Source organism: Salmo salar, chromosome ssa11 (genome assembly GCF_905237065.1).
Source record: "Salmo salar chromosome ssa11, Ssal_v3.1, whole genome shotgun sequence".
NCBI classification, from domain to species: domain Eukaryota; kingdom Metazoa; phylum Chordata; class Actinopteri; order Salmoniformes; family Salmonidae; genus Salmo; species Salmo salar.
The window spans coordinates 105,584,694-105,608,534 of record NC_059452.1 but is presented as its reverse complement, the minus strand read 5'-3'; the positions used below and the strand labels follow the sequence as shown (position 1 = coordinate 105,608,534).

The window sequence follows — 23,841 nt, the reverse complement described above, 5'->3', positions numbered from 1 at the left end:
GTTTCCCTTGAGGTTACAGAGGAATCACCTACCTGCTCTGTTTCCCCTGAGGTTACAGAGGAATCACCCTACCTTCTCTGTTTCCCCTGAGGTTACAGAGGAATCACCCTACCTTCTCTGTTTCCCTTGAGGTTACAGAGGAATCACCCTACCTGCTCTGTTTCCCTTGAGGTTACAGAGGAATCACCCTACCTTCTCTGTTTCCCCTGAGGTTACAGAGGAATCACCCTACCTCTCTGTTTCCCTTGAGGTTACAGAGGAATCACCCTACCTTCTCTGTTTCCCTTGAGGTTACAGAGGAATCACCCTACCTTCTCTGTTTCCCTTGAGGTTACAGAGGAATCACCCCTACCTTCTCTGTTTCCCTTGAGGTTACAGAGGAATCACCCTACCTTCTCTGTTTCCCTTGAGGTTACAGAGGAATCACCCTACCTTCTCTGTTTCCCTTGAGGTTACAGAGGAATCACCCTACCTTCTCTGTTTCCCCTGAGGTTACAGAGGAATCACCCTACCTTCTCTGTTTCCCTTGAGGTTACAGAGGAATCACCCTACCTGTTCTGTTTCCCTTGAGGTTACAGAGGAATCACCCTACCTGCTCTGTTTCCCTTGAGGTTACAGAGGAATCACCCTACCTTCTCTGTTTCCCCTGAGGTTACAGAGGAATCACCCTACCTTCTCTGTTTCCCTTGAGGTTACAGAGGAATCACCCTACCTTCTCTGTTTCCCTTGAGGTTACAGAGGAATCACCCTACCTACTCTGTTTCCCTTGAGGTTACAGAGGAATCACCCTACCTTCTCTGTTTCCCTTGAGGTTACAGAGGAATCACCCTACCTGCTCTGTTTCCCTTGAGGTTACAGAGGAATCACCCTACCTTCTCTGTTTCCCTTGAGGTTACAGAGGAATCACCCTACCTTCTCTGTTTCCCTTGAGGTTACAGAGGAATCACCCTACCTTCTCTGTTTCCCTTGAGGTTACAGAGGAATCACCCTACCTTCTCTGTTTCCCTTGAGGTTACAGAGGAATCACCCTACCTTCTCTGTTTCCCTTGAGGTTACAGAGGAATCACCCTACCTTCTCTGTTTCCCTTGAGGTTACAGAGGAATCACCCTACCTTCTCTGTTTCCCTTGAGGTTACAGAGGAATCACCCTACCTTCTCTGTTTCCCTTGAGGTTACAGAGGAATCACCCTACCTTCTCTGTTTCCCCTGAGGTTACAGAGGAATCACCCTACCTTCTCTGTTTCCCCTGAGGTTACAGAGGAATCACCCTACCTTCTCTGTTTCCCTTGAGGTTACAGAGGAATCACCCTACCTTCTCTGGTTCCCCTGAGGTTACAGAGGAATCACCCTACCTTCTCTGTTTCCCTTGAGGTTACAGAGGAATCACCCTACCTTCTCTGTTTCCCTTGAGGTTACAGAGGAATCACCCTACCTTCTCTGTTTCCCTTGAGGTTACAGAGGAATCACCTACCTGCTCTGTTTCCCCTGAGGTTACAGAGGAATCACCCTACCTTCTCTGTTTCCCCTGAGGTTACAGAGGAATCACCCTACCTTCTCTGTTTCCCTTGAGGTTACAGAGGAATCACCCTACCTGCTCTGTTTCCCTTGAGGTTACAGAGGAATCACCCTACCTTCTCTGTTTCCCCTGAGGTTACAGAGGAATCACCCTACCTTCTCTGTTTCCCTTGAGGTTACAGAGGAATCACCCTACCTTCTCTGTTTCCCTTGAGGTTACAGAGGAATCACCCTACCTTCTCTGTTTCCCTTGAGGTTACAGAGGAATCACCCTACCTTCTCTGTTTCCCTTGAGGTTACAGAGGAATCACCCTACCTTCTCTGTTTCCCTTGAGGTTACAGAGGAATCACCCTACCTTCTCTGTTTCCCTTGAGGTTACAGAGGAATCACCCTACCTTCTCTGTTTCCCTTGAGGTTACAGAGGAATCACCCTACCTTCTCTGTTTCCCTTGAGGTTACAGAGGAATCACCCCTACCTTCTCTGTTTCCCTTGAGGTTACAGAGGAATCACCCTACCTTCTCTGTTTCCCTTGAGGTTACAGAGGAATCACCCTACCTGCTCTGTTTCCCTTGAGGTTACAGAGGAATTACCCTACCTCCTCTGTTTCCCTTGAGGTTACAGAGGAATCACCCTACCTTCTCTGTTTCCCTTGAGGTTACAGAGGAATCACCCTACCTTCTCTGTTTCCCCTGAGGTTACAGAGGAATCACCCTACCTTCTCTGTTTCCCTTGAGGTTACAGAGGAATCACCCTACCTTCTCTGTTTCCCTTGAGGTTACAGAGGAATCACCCTACCTTCTCTGTTTCCCTTGAGGTTACAGAGGAATCACCCTACCTACTCTGTTTTCCTTGAGGTTACAGAGGAATCACCCTACCTTCTCTGTTTCCCTTGAGGTTACAGAGGAATCACCCTACCTGCTCTGTTTCCCTTGAGGTTACAGAGGAATCACCCTACCTTCTCTGTTTCCCTTGAGGTTACAGAGGAATCACCCTACCTTCTCTGTTTCCCTTGAGGTTACAGAGGAATCACCCTACCTTCTCTGTTTCCCTTGAGGTTACAGAGGAATCACCCTACCTTCTCTGTTTCCCCTGAGGTTACAGAGGAATCACCCTACCTTCTCTGTTTCCCTTGAGGTTACAGAGGAATCACCCTACCTGCTCTGTTTCCCTTGAGGTTACAGAGGAATCACCCTACCTTCTCTGTTTCCCTTGAGGTTACAGAGGAATCACCCTACCTTCTCTGTTTCCCTTGAGGTTACAGAGGAATCACCCTACCTTCTCTGTTTCCCTTGAGGTTACAGAGGAATCACCCTACCTTCTCTGTTTCCCTTGAGGTTACAGAGGAATCACCCTACCTTCTCTGTTTCCCTTGAGGTTACAGAGGAATCACCCTACCTTCTCTGTTTCCCTTGAGGTTACAGAGGAATCACCCTACCTGCTCTGTTTCCCTTGAGGTTACAGAGGAATCACCCTACCTTCTCTGTTTCCCTTGAGGTTACAGAGGAATCACCCTACCTTCTCCGTTTCCCTTGAGGTTACAGAGGAATCACCCTACCTGCTCTGTTCATGGCTGGTCTGTTTCCCTTGAGGTTACAGAGGCGTTTGCCTCCGAAGGGGACATATTGCTGGTTGGGTGGTAGAGACTCAGTCTTCATCAGCTGACGTCGTTGTTTATCCCTCAGGATGGAGTGGACTGTCTTCAGGAAGTCCTTTTTACTGTCCACAGAACTGGGGTCGGGGACACGGACACGTTAAATACACATCCACAAAATCCATTACAAACATACACCCAAATATATTACACACACACACACACACACACACACACACACACACACACACACACACACACACACACACACACGTGTAAACCTTTACACAAGCACACAATACACACATTCATGTGACACACACATTCAAATTCATGTAAACACACAATTATGTAAACACACACACACAAGCACACAAAACACACAATTATATAAACACACACACACGTAATGGTGCTGCAATATGTGTTTTTCTGTATTTTATTCAATTGATACATGAATCCGTTTCATTTCATTGAAAATAGCTATATGTTTAAACAGATAGGTATTTCAAATGTGTTCTCGGCGTGACGTCAGCCACACAGTTGTGATGTCAGAACTCACCTGCAGCACAGGTGAAAGGTTCTCTCTGGTCTCCCCTCAGACTCTGACCTCACGTGAACTATCTCACACACCGCTGTACCCTCGGAGTCTAGCAAGGAGAGAAAGAAAGGGAGAGAGAGCAGAGAGCGAGAGAGAGCAGAGAGCAGAGAGCGAGAGAGAGCGAGGGAGAGAGCAGAGAGGGAGAGAGCAGAGAGTAGAGAGAGGAGAGAGAAGAGAGAGCAGAGAGCAGAGAGAGAGCAGAGAGAGAGAGAGAGAGAGAGGGAGAGAGCAGAGAGGGAGAGAGCAGAGAGTAGAGAGAGGAGAGAGAAGAGAGAGCAGAGAGAGAGAGAGAGAGAGAGAGCAGAGAGAGAGCAGAGAGAGAGAGAGAGAGCAGAGAGAGAGAGAGAGAGCAGAGAGAGAGAGAGAGAGAGAGAGCAGAGAGAGAGAGAGAGAGAGAAGAGAGAGCAGAGAGAGAGAGCAGAGAGAGAGAGAGAGCAGAGAGAGAGAGAGAGCAGAGAGAGAAAGAGAGCAGAGAGAGAGAGAGAGAGCAGAGAGAGAGAGAGAGAGAGAGAGAGAGAGAGAGAGAGAGAGAGAGAGAGAGCAGAAAGAGAGAGAGAGAGAGAGCAGAGAGAGAGCAGAGAGAGAGAGAGAGAGAGAGTTATCAACGTCGCCTTAAATCCCTACTATCTAGTGGAGAGGAAGAGAGATGAGCGTCAGAATGATGGATGGAGCAGGACAGGTAAAACGAAGGAGGTGACAGGGACAGTAAGATGAAGGAGGGAACAGGGACAGTAAGATGAAGGAGGGGACAGGGACAGTAAGACGAAGGAGGGAACAGGGACAGTAAGACGAAGGAGGGACCAGGGACAGTAAGACGAAGGAGGGAACAGGGACAGTAAGACGAAGGAGGGACCAGGGACAGTAAGATGAAGGAGGGGACAGGGACAGTAAGACGAAGGAGGGAACAGGGACAGTAAGACGAAGGAGGGAACAGGGACAGTAAGATGAAGGAGGGGACAGGGACAGTAAGACGAAGGAGGGAACAGGGACAGTAAGATGAAGGAGGGGACAGGGACAGTAAGACGAAGGAGGGGACAGGGACAGTAAGCCGAAGGAGGGACCAGGGACAGTAAGACGAAGGAGGGAACAGGGACAGTAAGACGAAGGAGGGAACAGGGACAGTAAGACGAAGGAGGGAACAGGGACAGTAAGATGAAGGAGGGAACAGGGACAGTAAGACGAAGGAGGGAACAGGGACAGTAAGACGAAGGAGGGAACAGGGACAGTAAGACGAAGGAGGGAACAGGGACAGTAAGATGAAGGAGGGAACAGGGACAGTAAGACGAAGGAGGGAACAGGGACAGTAAGACGAAGGAGGGAACAGGGACAGTAAGACGAAGGAGGGAACAGGGACAGTAAGATGAAGGAGGGGACAGGGACAGTAAGGTGAAGGGAAGAGTATGGAGGATAGAGGTCTACACGGATCCACCTGTACCCGAATATCCGAGCCCAAATCCGGGACCCGAGTGGGTCCGGATCCAGAATACTTCTTTTTTTTCTCGCACTGTAAGGTCTACTACACCTGTTGTATTCAGCGTTTCACTGTGAGGTCTACTACACCTGTTGTATTCAGCATTTCACTGTGAGGTCTACTACACCTGTTGTATTCAGCATTTCACTGTGAGGTCTACTACACCTGTTGTATTCAGCATTTCACTGTAAGGTCTACTACACCTGTTGTATTCAGCATTTCACTGTGAGGTCTACTACACCTGTTGTATTCAGCATTTCACTGTGAGGTCTACTACACCTGTTGTATTCAGCATTTCACTGTAAGGTCTACTACACCTGTTGTACTCAGCATTTCACTGTAAGGTCTACTACACCTGTTGTATTCAGCATTTCACTGTGAGGTCTACTACACCTGTTGTATTCAGCATTTCACTGTGAGGTCTACTACACCTGTTGTATTCAGCATTTCACTGTGAGGTCTACTACACCTGTTGTATTCAGCATTTCACTGTGAGGTCTACTATACCTGTTATATTCAGCATTTCACTGTGAGGTCTACTACACCTGTTGTATTCAGCATTTCACTGTGAGGTCTACTACACCTGTTGTATTCAGCATTTCACTGTAAGGTCTACTACACCTGTTGTATTCAGCATTTCACTGTGAGGTCTACTACACCTGTTGTATTCAGCATTTCACTGTAAGGTCTACTACACCTGTTGTATTCAGCATTTCACTGTAAGGTCTACTACACCTGTTGTATTCAGCATTTCACTGTGAGGTCTACTACACCTGTTGTATTCAGCATTTCACTGTACGGTCTACTACACCTGTTGTATTCAGCATTTCACTGTGAGGTCTACTACACCTGTTGTATTCAGCATTTCACTGTAAGGTCTACTACACCTGTTGTATTCAGCATTTCACTGTACGGTCTACTACACCTGTTGTATTCAGCATTTCACTGTGAGGTCTACTACACCTGTTGTATTCAGCATTTCACTGTAAGGTCTACTACACCTGTTGTATTCAGCATTTCACTGTACGGTCTACTACACCTGTTGTATTCAGCATTTCACTGTGAGGTCTACTACACCTGTTGTATTCAGCATTTCACTGTGAGGTCTACTACACCTGTTGTATTCAGCATTTCACTGTGAGTTCTACTACACCTGTTGTATTCAGCATTTCACTATGAGGTCTACTACACCTGTTGTATTCAGCATTTCACTGTGAGGTCTACTACACCTGTTGTATTCAGCATTTCACTGTACGGTCTACTACACCTGTTGTATTCAGCATTTCACTGTGAGGTCTACTACACCTGTTGTATTCAGCATTTCACTGTAAGGTCTACTACACCTGTTGTATTCAGCATTTCACTGTACGGTCTCCTACACCTGTTGTATTCAGCATTTCACTGTGAGGTCTACTACACCTGTTGTATTCAGCATTTCACTGTAAGGTCTACTACACCTGTTGTATTCAGCATTTCACTGTGAGGTCTACTACACCTGTTGTATTCAGCATTTCACTGTGAGGTCTACTACACCTGTTGTACTCAGCATTTCACTGTAAGGTCTACTACACCTGTTGTATTCAGCATTTCACTGTGAGGTCTACTACACCTGTTGTATTCAGCATTTCACTGTGAGGTCTACTACACCTGTTGTATTCAGCATTTCACTGTGAGGTCTACTACACCTGTTGTATTCAGCATTTCACTGTGAGGTCTACTACACCTGTTGTATTCAGCATTTCACTGTGAGGTCTACTACACCTGTTGTATTCAGCATTTCACTGTGATGTCTACTACACCTGTTGTATTCAGCATTTCACTGTGAGGTCTACTACACCTGTTGTATTCAGCATTTCACTGTGAGGTCTACTACACCTGTTGTATTCAGCATTTCACTGTGAGGTCTACTACACCTGTTGTATTCAGCATTTCACTGTGAGGTCTACTACACCTGTTGTATTCAGCATTTCACTGTAAGGTCTACTACACCTGTTGTATTCAGCATTTCACTGTGAGGTCTACTACACCTGTTGTATTCAGCATTTCACTGTGAGGTCTACTACACCTGTTGTATTCAGCATTTCACTGTGAGGTCTACTACACCTGTTGTATTCAGCATTTCACTGTGAGGTCTACTACACCTGTTGTATTCAGCATTTCACTGTAAGGTCTACTACACCTGTTGTATTCAGCATTTCACTGTGAGGTCTACTACACCTGTTGTATTCAGCATTTCACTGTGAGGTCTACTACACCTGTTGTATTCAGCATTTCACTGTAAGGTCTACTACACCTGTTGTATTCAGCATTTCACTGTGAGGTCTACTACACCTGTTGTATTCAGCATTTCACTGTGAGGTCTACTACACCTGTTGTATTCAGCATTTCACTGTGAGGTCTACTACACCTGTTGTATTCAGCATTTCACTGTAAGGTCTACTGCACCTGTTGTATTCAGCATTTCACTGTGAGGTCTACTACACCTGTTGTATTCAGCATTTCACTGTGAGGTCTACTACACCTGTTGTATTCAGCATTTCACTGTAAGGTCTACTGCACCTGTTGTATTCAGCATTTCACTGTGAGGTCTACACCTGTTGTATTCAGCATTTCACTGTAAGGTCTACTACACCTGTTGTATTGAGCATTTCACTGTGAGGTCTACTACACCTGCTGTATTCAGCATTTCACTGTGAGGTCTACTACACCTGTTGTATTCAGCATTTCACTGTGAGGTCTACACCTGTTGTATTCAGCATTTCACTGTGAGGTCTACTACACCTGTTGTATTCAGCATTTCACTGTGAGGTCTACTACACCTGTTGTATTCAGCATTTCACTGTAAGGTCTACTACACCTGTTGTATTCAGCATTTCACTGTGAGGTCTACTACACCTGTTGTATTCAGCATTTCACTGTGAGGTCTACTACACCTGTTGTATTCAGCATTTCACTGTAAGGTCTACTACACCTGTTGTATTCAGCATTTCACTGTAAGGTCTACTACACCTGTTGTATTCAGCATTTCACTGTGAGGTCTACTACACCTGTTGTATTCAGCATTTCACTGTAAGGTCTACTACACCTGTTGTATTCAGCATTTCACTGTGAGGTCTACTACACCTGTTGTATTCAGCATTTCACTGTGAGGTCTACTACACCTGTTGTATTCAGCATTTCACTGTAAGGTCTACTACACCTGTTGTATTCAGCATTTCACTGTAAGGTCTACTACACCTGTTGTATTCAGCATTTCACTGTAAGGTCTACTACACCTGTTGTATTCAGCATTTCACTGTAAGGTCTACTACACCTGTTGTATTCAGCATTTCACTGTGAGGTCTACTACACCTGTTGTATTCAGCATTTCACTGTAAGGTCTACTACACCTGTTGTATTCAGCATTTCACTGTAAGGTCTACTACACCTGTTGTATTCAGCATTTCACTGTGAGGTCTACTACACCTGTTGTATTCAGCATTTCACTGTGAGGTCTACGACACCTGTTGTATTCGGGCGCACGTTACAAATAAACTTTGATTTGATCTGATTGTCACAGGTTCCGGGTCGGATATGACTGTCACAGATCTGGGGCACAAACAGTTTGTTGTGGTTGGCCGATCATAAGTCATCAAAGCGTCAATAAGCTACGGTCACAGAGCCTCTGTGTGGTAAACGTTAGGAGATACCTAATCAGTGGAAGATGGAATTAAAATGACGGAATTAATAGTTAAAGTAGAAAGACAGCTAATAACGACCGAGAGCCAACAGGGCTGCTACTTCATTTTTCTGAATGGAGTTGTTATTAACTGTAGAATGAGAAATTAGCCTAGCTAGCTAACGTTAGCTAGCTTAACTAGCTTCTCCCGGGTTTGATGCAGTCAAGACAAAGTACTACGTCATTGTATTGGATGATAAATTAGCCTAGCTAGCTAACGTTAGCTAGCTTAACTAGCTTCTCCCGGGTTTGATGCAGTCAAGACAAGGTACTGCGTCATTGTATTGGATGATAAATAACCTAGCTAGCTAACGTTAGCTAGCTTAACTAGCTTCTCCCGGGTTTGATGCAGTCAAGACAAGGTACTGCGTCATTGTATTGGATGATAAATTAGCCTAGCTATGGCAGCTATTAGTCTACTATAGCTCGAGTCGGCTGGGTTGGTTGCGGTCTCTCTCCCTGTGTCATTCACAGTATGGCACCTCTCTCTCCCTCCCTGTGTCATTCACAGTATGGCACCTCTCTCTCCCTCCCTGTGTCACTCTCTCACAGTATGGCACCTCTCTCTCCCTCCCTGTGTCACTCTCTCAGTATGGCATCTCTCTCTCCCTCCCTGTGTCAATCTCTCACAGTACTGCACCTCTCTCTCCCTCCCTGTGTCACTCTCTCACAGTACGGCACCTCTCTCTCCCTCCCTGTGTCAATCTCTCACAGTACGGCACCTCTCTCTCCCTCCCTGTGTCACTCACTCACAGTACGGCACCTCTCTCTCCCTCCCTGTGTCACTCTCTCACAGTACTGCACCTCTCTCTCCCTCCCTGTGTCACTCACTCACAGTACGGCACCTCTCTCTCCCTCCCTGTGTCACTCTCTCACAGTACGGCACCTCTCTCTCCCTGTGTCACTCACTCACAGTACGGCACCTCTCTCTCCCTCCCTGTGTCACTCTCTCACAGTATGGCACCTCTCTCTCCCTCCCTGTGTCAATCTCTCACAGTACGGCACCTATCTCTCCCTCCCTGCGTCACTCACTCACTCACAGTACGGCACCTCTCTCTCCCTCCCTGTGTCAATCTCTCACAGTACGGCACCTCTCTCTCCCTGTGTCACTCACTCACAGTACGGCACCTATCTCTCCCTCCCTGCGTCACTCTCTCACAGTACGGCATCTCTCTCTCCCTCCCTGTGTCACTCTCTCACAGTACTGCACCTCTCTCTCCCTCCCTGTGTCACTCACTCACAGTACGGCACCTCTCTCTCCCTCCCTGTGTCAATCTCTCACAGTACGGCACCTTTCTCTCCCTCCCTGTTTCACTCTTTCACAGTACGGCACCTCTCTCTCACTCCCTGTGTCAATCTCTCACAGTATGGCACCTCTCTCTCCCTCCCTGTGTCACTCTCTCACAGTACGGCACCTCTCTCTCCCTCCCTTCTCTCAGGTCTTATCAGCTCCGCGTAATAAAGTAGCTTAAATAATTACTTTTCTGCTGCTTCCCTCACTCGGATCAGACCGGGTCTGGATCCGACCAGGTCTAAAAGGAAACGGGTCTAGTTGTCCTCGGGTCTAGACCCGTTTAGACGAGTCTGTACATTATAAAAAAAATATATTCATGTATATCGGATGCGGGGGTGAAAGCCCCAGGTACATTTTGGAACTGGTCCAACTTTTTTTGGACCCCGTGAAGACCTCTCTAATGGAGGGTGAGAGGGGTGTAGAGAGGACGGCAGAAAGAAAGGTGGAGGGATCAGGCAGAGTAAAAGGTGGAGGGATCAGGCAGAGTAAAAGGTGGAGGGATCCGGCAGAGTAAAAGGTGGAGGGATCCGGCAGAGTAAAAGGTGGAGGGATCAGGCAGAGTAAAAGGTGGAGGGATCCGGCAGAGTAAAAGGTGGAGGGATCCGGCAGAGTAAAAGGTGGAGGGATCAGGCAGAGTAAAAGGTGGAGGGATCAGGCAGAGTAAAAGGTGGAGGGATCCGGCAGAGTAAAAGGTGGAGGGATCCGGCAGAGTAAAAGGTGGAGGGATCAGGCAGAGTAAAAGGTGGAGGGATCCGGCAGAGTAAAAGGTGGAGGGATCCGGCAGAGTAAAAGGTGGAGGGATCCGGCAGAGTAAAAGAAAGAAACACATACTTGTGAGGGCGCGGACTTGTAGGGCGTCTGTCGAGATCATGTGACGGAACAGGAACGGGACTCTGTCATCTGCCACAGCAGGACGATGAGACCCGCCCTGAAAGAGAGACACACACACACACACACACACACACACACATACACACACACACATACACACACACACACACACACACACACACACACACACACACACACACACACACACACACACACATACACATACACATACACACACACACACACTTTTAGAGCAAGGTTTGCTACAAGTGTGTGCAATGATACTGTATCTAATAAACAGTCCTCTACTTTATAGAGCGTAATGATACTGTATCTAATAAACAGTCCCTCCTCTACTTTATAGAGCGTAATGATACTGTATCTAATAAACAGTCCTCCTCTACTTTATAGAGCGTAATGATACTGTATCTAATAAACAGTCCTCTACTTTATAGAGCGTAATGATACTGTATCTAATAAACAGTCCTCCTCTACTTTATAGAGCGTAATGATACTGTATCTAATAAACAGTCCCCCCTCTACTTTATAGAGCGTAATGATACTGTATCTAATAAACAGTTCTCCTCTACTTTATAGAGCGTAATGATACTGTATCTAATAAACAGTCCTCTACTTTATAGAGCGTAATGATACTGTATCTAATAAACAGTCCTCCTCTACTTTATAGAGCGTAATGATACTGTATCTAATAAACAGTCCTCTACTTTATAGAGCGTAATGATACTGTATCTAATAAACAGTCCCTCCTCTACTTTATAGAGCGTAATGATACTGTATCTAATAAACAGTCCTCCTCTACTTTATAGAGCGTAATGATACTGTATCTAATAAACAGTCCCTCCTCTACTTTATAGAGCGTAATGATACTGTATCTAATAAACAGTTCTCCTCTACTTTATAGAGCGTAATGATACTGTATCTAATAAACAGTTCTCCTCTACTTTATAGAGCGTAATGATACTGTATCTAATAAACAGTTCTCCTCTACTTTATAGAGCGTAATGATACTGTATCTAATAAACAGTCCCCCCTCTACTTTATAGAGCGTACAGAAAGTGCATATTTTATTGGAGCACTCAACCCTTTTACTTTCACATGAAGACTTTAGAGGGAGCATTAACCCAGATCCACTCTACGGGTGACCCCATTGTGTCTGTTCCAAAACTAAAAGCATTCCAAAACGCCCTCTAGGACATGGGCCCCCCAGCAGTATAGTAACAGGGGTAAAGGAAAACTCACAAGCTTCTTCCTCTGCTTGGAGCGATCTCTGTACACAAAGACCACCGCTGTCTTGAACACTGGAAGAGAGATGGAGAGAGAGGGAGAGTGGTGGGGGTGAAGGTATGGGGGAGAGAGATGGAGAGAGGTGAGGAGGAAGGTAGGGGGAGAGAGATGGAGAGAGGTGGGGGTGAAGGTAGAGGGAGAGAGATGGAGAGAGGTGAGGGTGAAGGTATGGGGAGAGAGATGGAGAGAGGAAGGAGGAAGGTAGGGGAAGAGAGATGGAGAGAGGAAGGAGGAAGGTAGGGGGAGAGAGATGGAGAGAGGAAGGAGGAAGGTAGGGGGAGAGAGATGGAGAGAGGGAGGAGGAAGGTAGGGGGAGAGAGATGGAGAGAGGAAGGAGGAAGGTAGGGGGAGAGAGATGGAGAGAGGGAGGAGGAAGGTATGGGGAGGGAGATGGAGAGAGGAAGGAGGAAGGTAGGGGGAGAGAGATGGAGAGAGGGAGGAGGAAGGTAGGGGGGAGAGAGAGGTGAGGGTGAAGGTAGGGGGGAGGGAGATGGAGAGAGGAAGGAGGAAGGTAGGGGAAGAGAGATGGAGAGAGGAAGGAGGAAGGTAGGGGAAGAGAGATGGAGAGAGGAAGGAGGAAGGTAGGGGGAGAGAGATGGAGAGAGGAAGGAGGAAGGTAGGGGGAGGGAGATGGAGAGAGGGAGGAGGAAGGTAGGGGGAGAGAGATGGAGAGAGGTGGGGGTGAAGGTAGGGGGAGAGAGATGGAGAGAGGAAGGAGGAAGGTAGGGGGAGAGAGATGGAGAGAGGAAGGAGGAAGGTAGGGGGAGGGAGATGGAGAGAGGGAGGAGGAAGGTAGGGGGAGAGAGATGGAGAGAGGTGGGGGTGAAGGTAGGGGGGAGAGAGATGGAGAGAGGTGGGGGTGAAGGTAGGGGGAGAGAGATGGAGAGAGGTGAGGGTGAAGGTAGAGGGAGAGAGATGGAGAGAGGTGAGGGTGAAGGTAGGGGGAGAGAGATGGAGAGAGGAAGGAGGAAGGTAGGGGGAGAGAGATGGAGAGAGGAAGGAGGAAGGTAGAGGGAGAGAGATGGAGAGAGGGAGGAGGAAGGTAGGGGAAGAGAGATGGAGAGAGGTGAGAGTGAAGGTAGGGGGAGAGAGATGGAGAGAGGAAGGAGGAAGGTAGGGGGAGAGAGATGGAGAGAGGGAGGAGGAAGGTAGAGGGAGAGAGATGGAGAGAGGAAGGGGTGAAGGGGAAGAGCATTAGAATAGCACATCATTTCATACCACATTGTAAAGCATTTACCAAAGAAGATTTACAAACTACATGTATTCTTTTAGGGGTTAGCATTAATACTAACCACTAACATAACACTAATACTAACCCCTAACCACTAACACAATACTAATACTAACCACTAAGACAATACTAATACTAACCACTAACACACCACTAATATTAACCACTAACACAACACTAACCACTAACCACTAACACAACACTAAGCACTAACACACCACTAATACTAACCACTAACACACCACTAATATTAACCACTAACACAACACTAACCACTAACACAACACTAAACACTAACCACTAACACACCACTAACACAACACTAATATTAACCACTAACACAACACTAATACTAACCCCTAACCACTAACATAACACTAACCACTAACACAACACTAACCACTAACCACTAACACAACACTAACCACTAACACAACACTAATACTAACCCCTAACCACTAACATAACACTAACCACTAACACAACACTAACCACTAACCACTAACACAACACTAACCACTAACCACTAACACAACACTAACCACTAACCACTAACACACCACTAATATTAACCACTAACACAACACTAACCACTAACCACTAACACACCACTAACACTAACCACTAACACAACACTAATACTAACCCCTAACCACTAACACTAACCACTAACCACTAACACAACACTAATACTAACCACTAACACAACACTAATACTAACCACTAACACAACACTAATATTAACCACTAACACAACACTAACCACTAACCACTAACACAACACTAACCACTAACCACTAACACAACACTAACCACTAACCACTAACGCACCACTAATATTAACCACTAACACAATACTAACCACTAACACAACACTAATACTAACCACTAACACAATACTAACCACTAACACACCACTAATACTAACCACTAACACAACACTAACCACTAACACAACACTAATACTAACCACTAACACAACACTAACCACTAACACAACACTAATACTAACCACTAACACAATACTAACCACTAACACAACACTAACCACTAACACAACATTAACCACTAACACAATCATTAAAATGTACCACTTGGCCTTTGAAAATCTCTCACTCACTCACTCTGTTGTCTTCTACTAATGCCTGTCCTGGGAAAAGCTCTCACCCACTCACTCTGTTCTCTTCTACTAATGCCTGTCCTGGGAAAAGCTCTCACCCACTCACTCTGTTGTCTTCTACTAATGCCTGTCCTGGGAAAAGCTCTCACCCACTCACTCTGTTGTCTTCTACTAATGCCTGTCCTGGGAAAAGCTCTCACCCACTCACTCTGTTGTCTTCTACTAATGCCTGTCCTGGGAAAAGCTCTCACCCACTCACTCTGTTGTCTTCTACTAATGCCTGTCCTGGGAAAAGCTCTCACCCACTCACTCTGTTGTCTTCTACTAATGCCTGTCCTGGGAAAAGCTTTCACCCACTCACTCTGTTGTCTTCTACTAATGCCTGTCCTGGGAAAAGCTCTCACCCACTCACTCTGTTGTCTTCTACTAATGCCTGTCCTGGGAAAAGCTCTCACCCACTCACTCTGTTGTCTTCTACTAATGCCTGTCCTGGGAAAAGCTCTCACCCACTCACTCTGTTGTCTTCTACTAATGCCTGTCCTGGGAAAAGCTCTCACCCACTCACTATGTTCTCTTCTACTAATGCCTGGCCTGGGAAAAGCTCTCACCCACTCACTCTGTTGTCTTCTACCCTGCCTGGCCTGGGAAAAGTCCTTGGAGGTTGTGACATGTTCTATTAATACCTTAAAGTGGCTGAACACTGTAGGTTCTCCAGAAACACTATGCTACAGTCAATAGCCTTGCTGGCCTTGCAAGACAGAGTATGAGAGAGTTTTAGCCTTCACAAAATCATTACGATCGTTAACATGGAGAATATTTGACAGACGATACAATCTAAATGTACATAATTTCCTCACTAATTTCAGATATATTATGTTATTTCATTACTAAAGGTCTTTTGCAGACTGTACGTCGTATTCAGTCTTTTTACGATTATCACATCACACTGTGCGATGTTCCCGAATTAAAATCTTGATATTAACCTGGCCAGATTGTATGATTTGCTTCAGTTCTGTGATCACATTCTGCGATTGGCTTGCGAGGCTACTGTACGACAGGAAACGTCGAGAGAGAGAGAGAGGAGAGGGGGGGTGAATACACTTCCAGGTCAACCACAGAAGTGTATTTCATCTGCGCATGACACCTAGTACACATCCTACAGACTGAGTATTCCCTGCAATACTTTTACTGTTGCACCTAGAATATTATTCAAATGTCATGCCAAATGTCACTTTATTAAGAAATATATATAAAAAATATTAAGAAATATAAATCATGGTTAATGTTTTTACGCTTATTTGCGAGTGAAAATATGTATCTTAAAAATAGTTTTCACGTACAAACTTTATCGGAGCCTAAAACCGGATGTAGTGGTACTTCACCGGCAGACCTAGACCCTGTCACACTGAACGAGCCAAAACGGCCGACGCTCGTTTACCACCTAAGAATTTTCCCCACAACGTGGACGTTTTCGTCTGGGACGGTAAAAATCGTACGGTCTACAAAGGCCTTAAGAAGAAGGCCCTTAGTAATAGGCCTTATGTGGATCCCCAGTGTCTAGTAGTGAGTGTAACCCCTACCGAAGGTTGCCAGCTCAGGGTCCTTTTTGCCCTTGACCAGGGAGGCTGGAGGATTGATCCACACCAGGGTGGAGTGGAGGAGAAGATCTCCCATGGATAGATCGGATACCTGAGACATGCACACAGAGATAGATCCATTAAAACAAGGTCTCGTGGAAATCCTGGTGGAAATGGTATTCAAGACTTACATTAGGATATATTTTAAATTATAATATAATTTTGTTAGATAATGAAAATCTGGGATTTACATAGACTTTAATAGATTATTGTTCTAAGGGCAAATTGATCATGAATATCTGTTAAAATAAATCTTTGGTCGATGAGTGACCTCCTTCTTGTCTGCAGTCATCTCATTGATGAGCTGGTCAAACACGGCGCCGTACTCCTCATGAAGTTTCTGCATCTCGTTGATGTGACTGGCCACCTTGTTCATGGCCTTCATCGCAACTGAGGAAGACGAGGAGAAAAGCAGAGGTTACAAACCGTGACAACACAATGGATCCCCAACACACGCGCGCGCACGCACGCACACACACACACACACCACACACACACACACACACACACACACACACACACACACACACACACACACACACACACACACACACACACACACACACACACACACACACACACACACACACACACACACACACACACACACACACACACACACACACACACACACACACACACACACACCATCATATAGAACTAGATGTTAGCGATCCTCTGTTGAGTACAGCTCCCAAAGCAGCATGGGTACTTCAGGAGTCAGATACAACTCACACACACCCCTCCTCTCCCTCCCTCCCTCCCTCCCTCCCTCCCTCCCTCCCTCCTCCCTCCCTCCTCCCCCCCTCCCTCCCTCCCTCCATGCATCCCCCCTCCCCCCCTCCCACCCTCCCTCTCCCTCTCCCCCTCCCTCCCTCCCTCCCTCCCTCCCTCCCTCCCTCCCTCCCTCCCTCCCTCCCTCCCTCCCTCCCTCCCTCCTTACCATTCAGGTGATAGTGTTCCTCACTCTCAGGGTCAGTCAGCGAGTACAGCTCTCTCAGTAGTAGTGGGTACTTCAGGACTCTGATACAACTCACACACACCCCTCCTCTCCCTCCCTCTCCCCCCCTCCCTCCCTCTCCTCCCTCCCTCCCTCCCTCCCTCCCTCCCTCTTCCTCCTCCCTCCCCTCCCTCCCTCCCTCCCTCCATGCATCCCCCTCCCCCCTCCCACCCTCCCTCCCTCCCTCCCTCCCTCCCTCCATGCATCCCCCCTCCCCCCTCCCACCCTCCCTCTCCCTCTCCCTCCCTCCCTCCCTCCCTCCCTCCCTCCCTCCCTCCCTCCTCTCCCTCCCTCCCTCCCTCCCTCCTTACCATTCAGGTGATAGTGTTCTTCACTCTCAGGGTCAGTCAGTGAGTACAGCTCTCTCAGTAGTAGTGGGTACTTCAGGATTCTCTGGATGGGTTTGATCAGGTAGGACTCCAGGGTTGAAGAGTGTTGCTGTTTAGGATTCCTCTCTGCTAGGAACGCTTTGAAGTCTGCATCTGTCTTAGCTGGACCACAGACAATACAGAAATGATAATTATCTTTACTACATGGCCATGAAACATCCACCCCCAACCCCCATAGTGTTAGACGAGAGAGCAAGAGAAAGACAACGTGATACAACCGTACAATATAATTTATTTATTTTTTTCCCAGCACGAGCGAATGTGAAAGGAGAAGCTGTTCCTTTGGCCAGGATCTTAGTTGTGGCAGGGTATATCTTAAAAACAAGCAGCTAGCTAGGGCACCTATATGTGCTACTACGTAGTACTAATAGAATATACAGTGCACCATACCTTTGGCCAGGACTTTGGGGACCTTGGTGTGGCTGGCACAGAAAGCACTGTAGATCTTGAAGCGATCGGCGTAGTACAGGAACGATCCACCCAGAGAGAACAGCACTTTCTGGAGAAACAGATGTAGACTATGAAATACAATTTATTCTAAATAATATTAAATCTAGCAGGAGAGGAAACCCATCTTTTATTTTTCCCTTAGATATGCAGGTTATATATATATATATATAAAGTGTCTTTCTGGTTTATACATTGACAGTAAGAGGCTGGGATGGTTAGTCTACTCTTGATCATGGGTTGTCATTGTGGATCACATTGTCTGCTGTCACACACACACACACACACACACACACACACACACACACACACACACACACACACACACACACACACACACACACACACACACACACACACACACACACACACACACACACACACACACACACACACTATCAATAGGATTCAAAATAGGGAGGCAATCTGTGCCTGCGCCTCATATGCCACCCTATTCCCTATATAGTGCACTACTTTAGACCAGGGCCCTATGGCACCCTATTCCCTATATAGTGCACTACTTTAGACCAGAGCCCTATGGCACCCTATTCCCTATATAGTGCAGTACTTTAGACCAGAGCCCTATGGCACCCTATTCCCTATATAGTGCACTACTTTAGGCCAGAGCCAAATGGCACCCTATTCCCTATATAGTGCACTACTTTAGACCAGAGCCCTATGGCACCCTATTCCCTATATAGTGCAGTACTTTAGACCAGAGCCCTATGGCACCCTATTCCTTATATAGTGCACTACTTTAGACCAGAGCCCTATGGCACCCTATTCCCTATATAGTGCACTACTTTAGACCAGGGCCCTATGCCACCCTATTCCCTATATAGTACACTACTTTAGACCAGAGCCCTATGGCACCCTATTCCCTATATAGTGCATTACTGTTAACCAGGACCCATAGTGCACTACTGTTGACCAGGACCCATAGTGCTCTACTGTTGACCAGGACACATAGTGCTCTACTGTTAACCAGGACCCATAGTGCTCTACTGTTAACCAGGACCCATAGTGCTCTACTGTTAACCAGGACCCATAGTGCTCTACTGTTGACCAGGACCCATAGTGCTCTACTGTTAACCAGGACTCATAGTGCTCTACTGTTAACCAGGACCCATAGTGCTCTACTGTTGACCAGGACGCATAGTGCTCTACTGTTGACCAGGACCCATAGTGCTCTACTGTTAACCAGGACCCATAGTGCACTACTACTAACCAGGACCCATAGTGCTCTACTGTTGACCAGGACCCATAGTGCTCTACTGTTGACCAGGACCCATAGTGCACTACTGTTAACCAGGACCCATAGTGCTCTACTGTTGACAAGGACCCATAGTGCACTTCTGTTAACCAGGACCCATAGTGCTCTACTGTTGACCAGGACCCATAGTGCTCTACTGTTGACCAGGACCCATAGTGCACTACTGTTGATCAGGACCCATAGTGCTCTACTGTTGACCAGGACCCATAGTGCACTACTGTTGACCAGGACCCATAGTGCTCTACTGTTGACCAGGACCCATAGTGCTCTACTGTTAACCAGGACCCATAGTGCTCTACTGTTGACCAGGACCCATAGTGCTCTACTGTTGACCAGGACCCATAGTGCTCTACTGTTAACTAGGACCCATAGTGCACTACTACTAACCAGGACCCATAGTGCTCTACTGTTGACCAGGACCCATAGTGCACTACTGTTGACCAGGACCCATAGTGCACTACTGTTAACCAGGACCCATAGTGCTCTACTGTTGACAAGGACCCATAGTGCACTTCTGTTAACCAGGACCCATAGTGCTCTACTGTTGACCAGGACCCATAGTGCTCTACTGTTGACCAGGACCCATAGTGCTCTACTGTTGACCAGGACCCATAGTGCACTACTGTTGACCAGGACCCATAGTGCACTACTGTTAACCAGGACCCATAGTGCTCTACTGTTGACAAGGACCCATAGTGCACTTCTGTTAACCAGGACCCATAGTGCTCTACTGTTGACCAGGACCCATAGTGCTCTACTGTTGACCAGGACCCATAGTGCACTACTGTTGACCAGGACCCATAGTGCACTACTGTTGATCAGGACCCATAGTGCTCTACTGTTGACCAGGACCCATAGTGCTCTACTGTTGACCAGGACCCATAGTGCTCTACTGTTGACCAGGACCCATAGTGCTCTACTGTTAACCAGGACCCATAGTGCTCTACTGTTAACCAGGACCCATAGTGCACTACTGTTAACCAGGACCCATAGTGCACTACTGTTAACCAGGACCCATAGTGCTCTACTGTTAACCAGGACCCATAGTGCTCTACTGTTGACCAGGACCCATAGTGCTCTACTGTTAACCAGGACCCATAGTGCTCTACTGTTAACCAGGACCCATAGTGCACTACTGTTAACCAGGACCCATAGTGCTCTACTCTTGACCAGGACCCATAGTGCTCTACTGTTAACCAGGACCCATAGTGCTCTACTGTTGACCAGGGCCCATAGTACACTTCTGTTGACCAGGACCCATAGTGCTCTACTGTTGACCAGGACCCATAGTGCTCTACTGTTGACCAGGACCCATAGTGCACTACTGTTAACCAGGACCCATAGGGCACTACTGTTGACCAGGACCCATAGTGCTCTACTGTTAACCAGGACCCATAGTGCACTACTGTTGACCAGGACCCATAGTGCTCTACTGTTGACCAGGACCCATAGTGCTCTACTGTTAACCAGGACCCATAGTGCTCTACTGTTATCCAGGACCCATAGTGCTCTACTGTTAACCAGGACCCATAGTGCTCTACTGTTAACCAGGACCCATAGGGCACTACTGTTGACCAGGACCCATAGGGTACTACTGTTAACCAGGACCCATAGTGCTCTACTGTTGACCAGGACCCATAGTGCTCTACTGTTAACCAGGACCCATAGTGCTCTACTGTTGACCAGGACCCATAGTGCTCTACTGTTAACCAGGACCCATAGAGCACTACTGTTAACCAGGACCCATAGGAAAATGTGACTGTACCTTAAACTGTTCTACTCTCTCCAGCCTGTCCAGGTCGGCTACCAGTCTGGTCCCGTCTTCTAGAGTCTTCAGGAACTCTACCTGGAACTCCAGCATCTCTCCGAGGTTACCGAACAGGACATCCAGCTGGAGGAGGTAGCATAGCAACGGTAACCATCTTGCTTTGCAATTACTATTAAAGATATTGTCTTGTAAACATGATCAGTATTTTATAGAGATCTTAATTCCAAACGGGGGAAGAAAAAGAGAACCTGAGCTTGTCCAATTCGTTGAGTACATTTTGCTACGGTGCCCCCTAATGAATACCACCCTATCCACAGTCATGATGACCCAGTAGCATGCAGGGGGTGTCTATGAGATGACCTTTGAACCTACCTCATCCTGGGTGAGGAAGCTCTCCTTCTGTAATGGGGTAAGGTAGCGCTCGATCAGACAGCCCAGGTCCTGCAGGAGAGAGGAGACAGGGTTTAGAGTGTGTGTGTGTGTGTGTGTGTGTGTGTGTGTGTGTGTGTGTGTGTGTGTGTGTGTGTGTGTGTGTGTGTGACTGACAGTGTTGTGATTGTTGTGTTGTGTGTTGTGACTGTTGTGTTGTGACTGTTGTGTTGTGTTATGACTGTTGTACTGTATGCATTGATCCATGTTAGAAACTAGGAGTTTGTCTGTGTCACCCCCACCACCTCCACCACCACCACCACCTCCACCTTCTCCACCACCTCCACCTTCTCCACCTCCACCACCACCTCCACCTTCTCCACCACCTCCACCACCACCAACACTACCTCCACCACCTCCACCTCCACCTCCTCCACCATCACCACCACCACCTCCACCTCCACCACCACCACCACCACCACCACCTCCACCACCACCACCTCCACCAACACTACCTCCTCCACCACCTCCACCACCAACACTACCTCCACCACTACCAACACTACTCCACCTCCAACAACATCACCTCCAAAAAAAACCACCTCACCTCCACCACCACCAAATACTCCACCTTTCCACACCTCCACACCTCCACCTTCTCCAAACCAAATCCACCTTCTCCACCACCTCCACCACCTCCACCTTCTCCATCACCACCACCTCCACCACCACCTCCACCTTCTCCACCACCTCCACCTTCTCCACCACCTCCACCACTACCTCCACCTTCTCCACCACCTTCTCCACCACCTCCACCTTCTCCACCACCTTCTCCACCACTACCTCCACCACCTCCACCACCTCCACCACCACCACCTCCACCACCTCCACCACCACCACCTCCACCACCACCTCCACCACCACCTCCACCACCACCACTCTCTACTAACCTTGACGTAGGTCCTCTCAGTCTCCACCAGTTCACTGATGACTTTACGTAGTTTGTCGGCGTGTGACAGCTGTCTCTGGATGGCAAAGCCCGCCGCCACTGGCATTGACTGGCTGGGAGAGAGGGAGGAAGAGCAGGACGAGGAAGACTGAGGGGGAACATGGGAAGGATTCATCTCATGGAGACTCCGGCAGTATGCAGTCACCTGCTCAGTACTCTGTGGAGACGGAGAGAGATAAAGAGAGAGATATATAGAGAGAGACAGGCCATATTAGAGACATATTTTTCCCACAAATCACACAGACCCACAAAGAATTTGAAAACAAATCAAACATTGATAAACTCCCATATCTGTTATGTGAAATACCAACATGCAATCACAGCAGCAAGATTTGTGGCCCGTTGCCATGAGAACAGGGCAACCAGTGGAACACAAACATTGTAAATACCACCGTCATTATTATCTGTTTATCCATCTTCCCCTTCTATTCGTACTACAACTATTTGCACATTGTTAAAACATAGCTGATAATGCAACACTGTGACGTGATGTTTACTGTTCATGTTTCCATGTGTTTTTCTTTCTTCTCACTATTGTTTATTATTATTTTTATTGCTTTGGCAATGTAAACAAGTATGCCAATAAAACCCCTTTGAATTGAATTGAGAGACAGCGAGCGATACAGAGAGATACAGAGAGAGAATTAGATATGTGGGATTTGTGTATTCAACATTAGAGTTGACATGAATCGAAACACATTTCCTGATGAGGAAATGGAAACATTTGTCTTCGTTGTCATATACCCCTCCCTCCCTCCCTCCCTCCCTCCCACCCTCCCTCCCTCCCTCCCTCCCACCCTCCCTCCCTCCCTCCCTCCCATCTAGCCCCTCCCTCCCCTCCAGCCCCTCCCTCCCACCCTCCCTCCCTCCCTCCCTCCCATCTAGCCCCTCCCTCCCCTCCAGCCCCTCCCTCCCTCCCTCCCTCCCATCTAGCCCCTCCCGCCACCCTCCCTCCCTCCCTCCCTCCCTCCCTCCCTCCCTCCCATCTAGCCCCTCCCCCCACCCTCCCTCCCTCCCTCCCATCTAGCCCCTCCCTCCCTCCCTCCCATCTAGCCCCTCCCTCCCTCCCTCCCATCTAGCCCCTCCCTCCCCTCCAGCCCCTCCCTCTCCTCCCTGTCATCTAGCCCCTCCCTCTCCTCCCTAGTCCTCCCTCTCCTCCCCTCTCCTCCCTGTCCTCCCACCCCTCCCTGTCCTCCCTCTCCTCCCCTCTCCTCCCTCCCTCCCTCTCCTCTCCTCCCCACCCCTCCGTGTCCTCCCCACCCCTCCCTCT

At 47.6% G+C, this 23,841-nt stretch overlaps 1 protein-coding gene across 1 annotated transcript in view; it reads right to left on the bottom strand.

Annotated features, from left to right (window-relative positions):
* The window catches only part of LOC106592853 (rho guanine nucleotide exchange factor TIAM1), a 141,812-nt gene that overhangs the window by 14,874 nt on the left and 103,097 nt on the right, over positions 1 to 23,841 (bottom strand). Inside the window, exons 15-25 of the mRNA XM_045690247.1 lie at positions 22,513 to 22,728; positions 21,566 to 21,634; positions 21,191 to 21,316; positions 18,096 to 18,204; positions 17,628 to 17,807; positions 16,588 to 16,706; positions 16,260 to 16,368; positions 12,284 to 12,342; positions 11,024 to 11,120; positions 3,671 to 3,758; positions 3,073 to 3,245 (exon numbers count right to left, since the gene is read on the bottom strand). Coding sequence (XP_045546203.1) covers positions 3,073 to 3,245; positions 3,671 to 3,758; positions 11,024 to 11,120; positions 12,284 to 12,342; positions 16,260 to 16,368; positions 16,588 to 16,706; positions 17,628 to 17,807; positions 18,096 to 18,204; positions 21,191 to 21,316; positions 21,566 to 21,634; positions 22,513 to 22,728 — 1,345 coding nt within the window. The remainder of the gene's footprint in view (positions 1 to 3,072; positions 3,246 to 3,670; positions 3,759 to 11,023; positions 11,121 to 12,283; positions 12,343 to 16,259; positions 16,369 to 16,587; positions 16,707 to 17,627; positions 17,808 to 18,095; positions 18,205 to 21,190; positions 21,317 to 21,565; positions 21,635 to 22,512; positions 22,729 to 23,841) is intronic.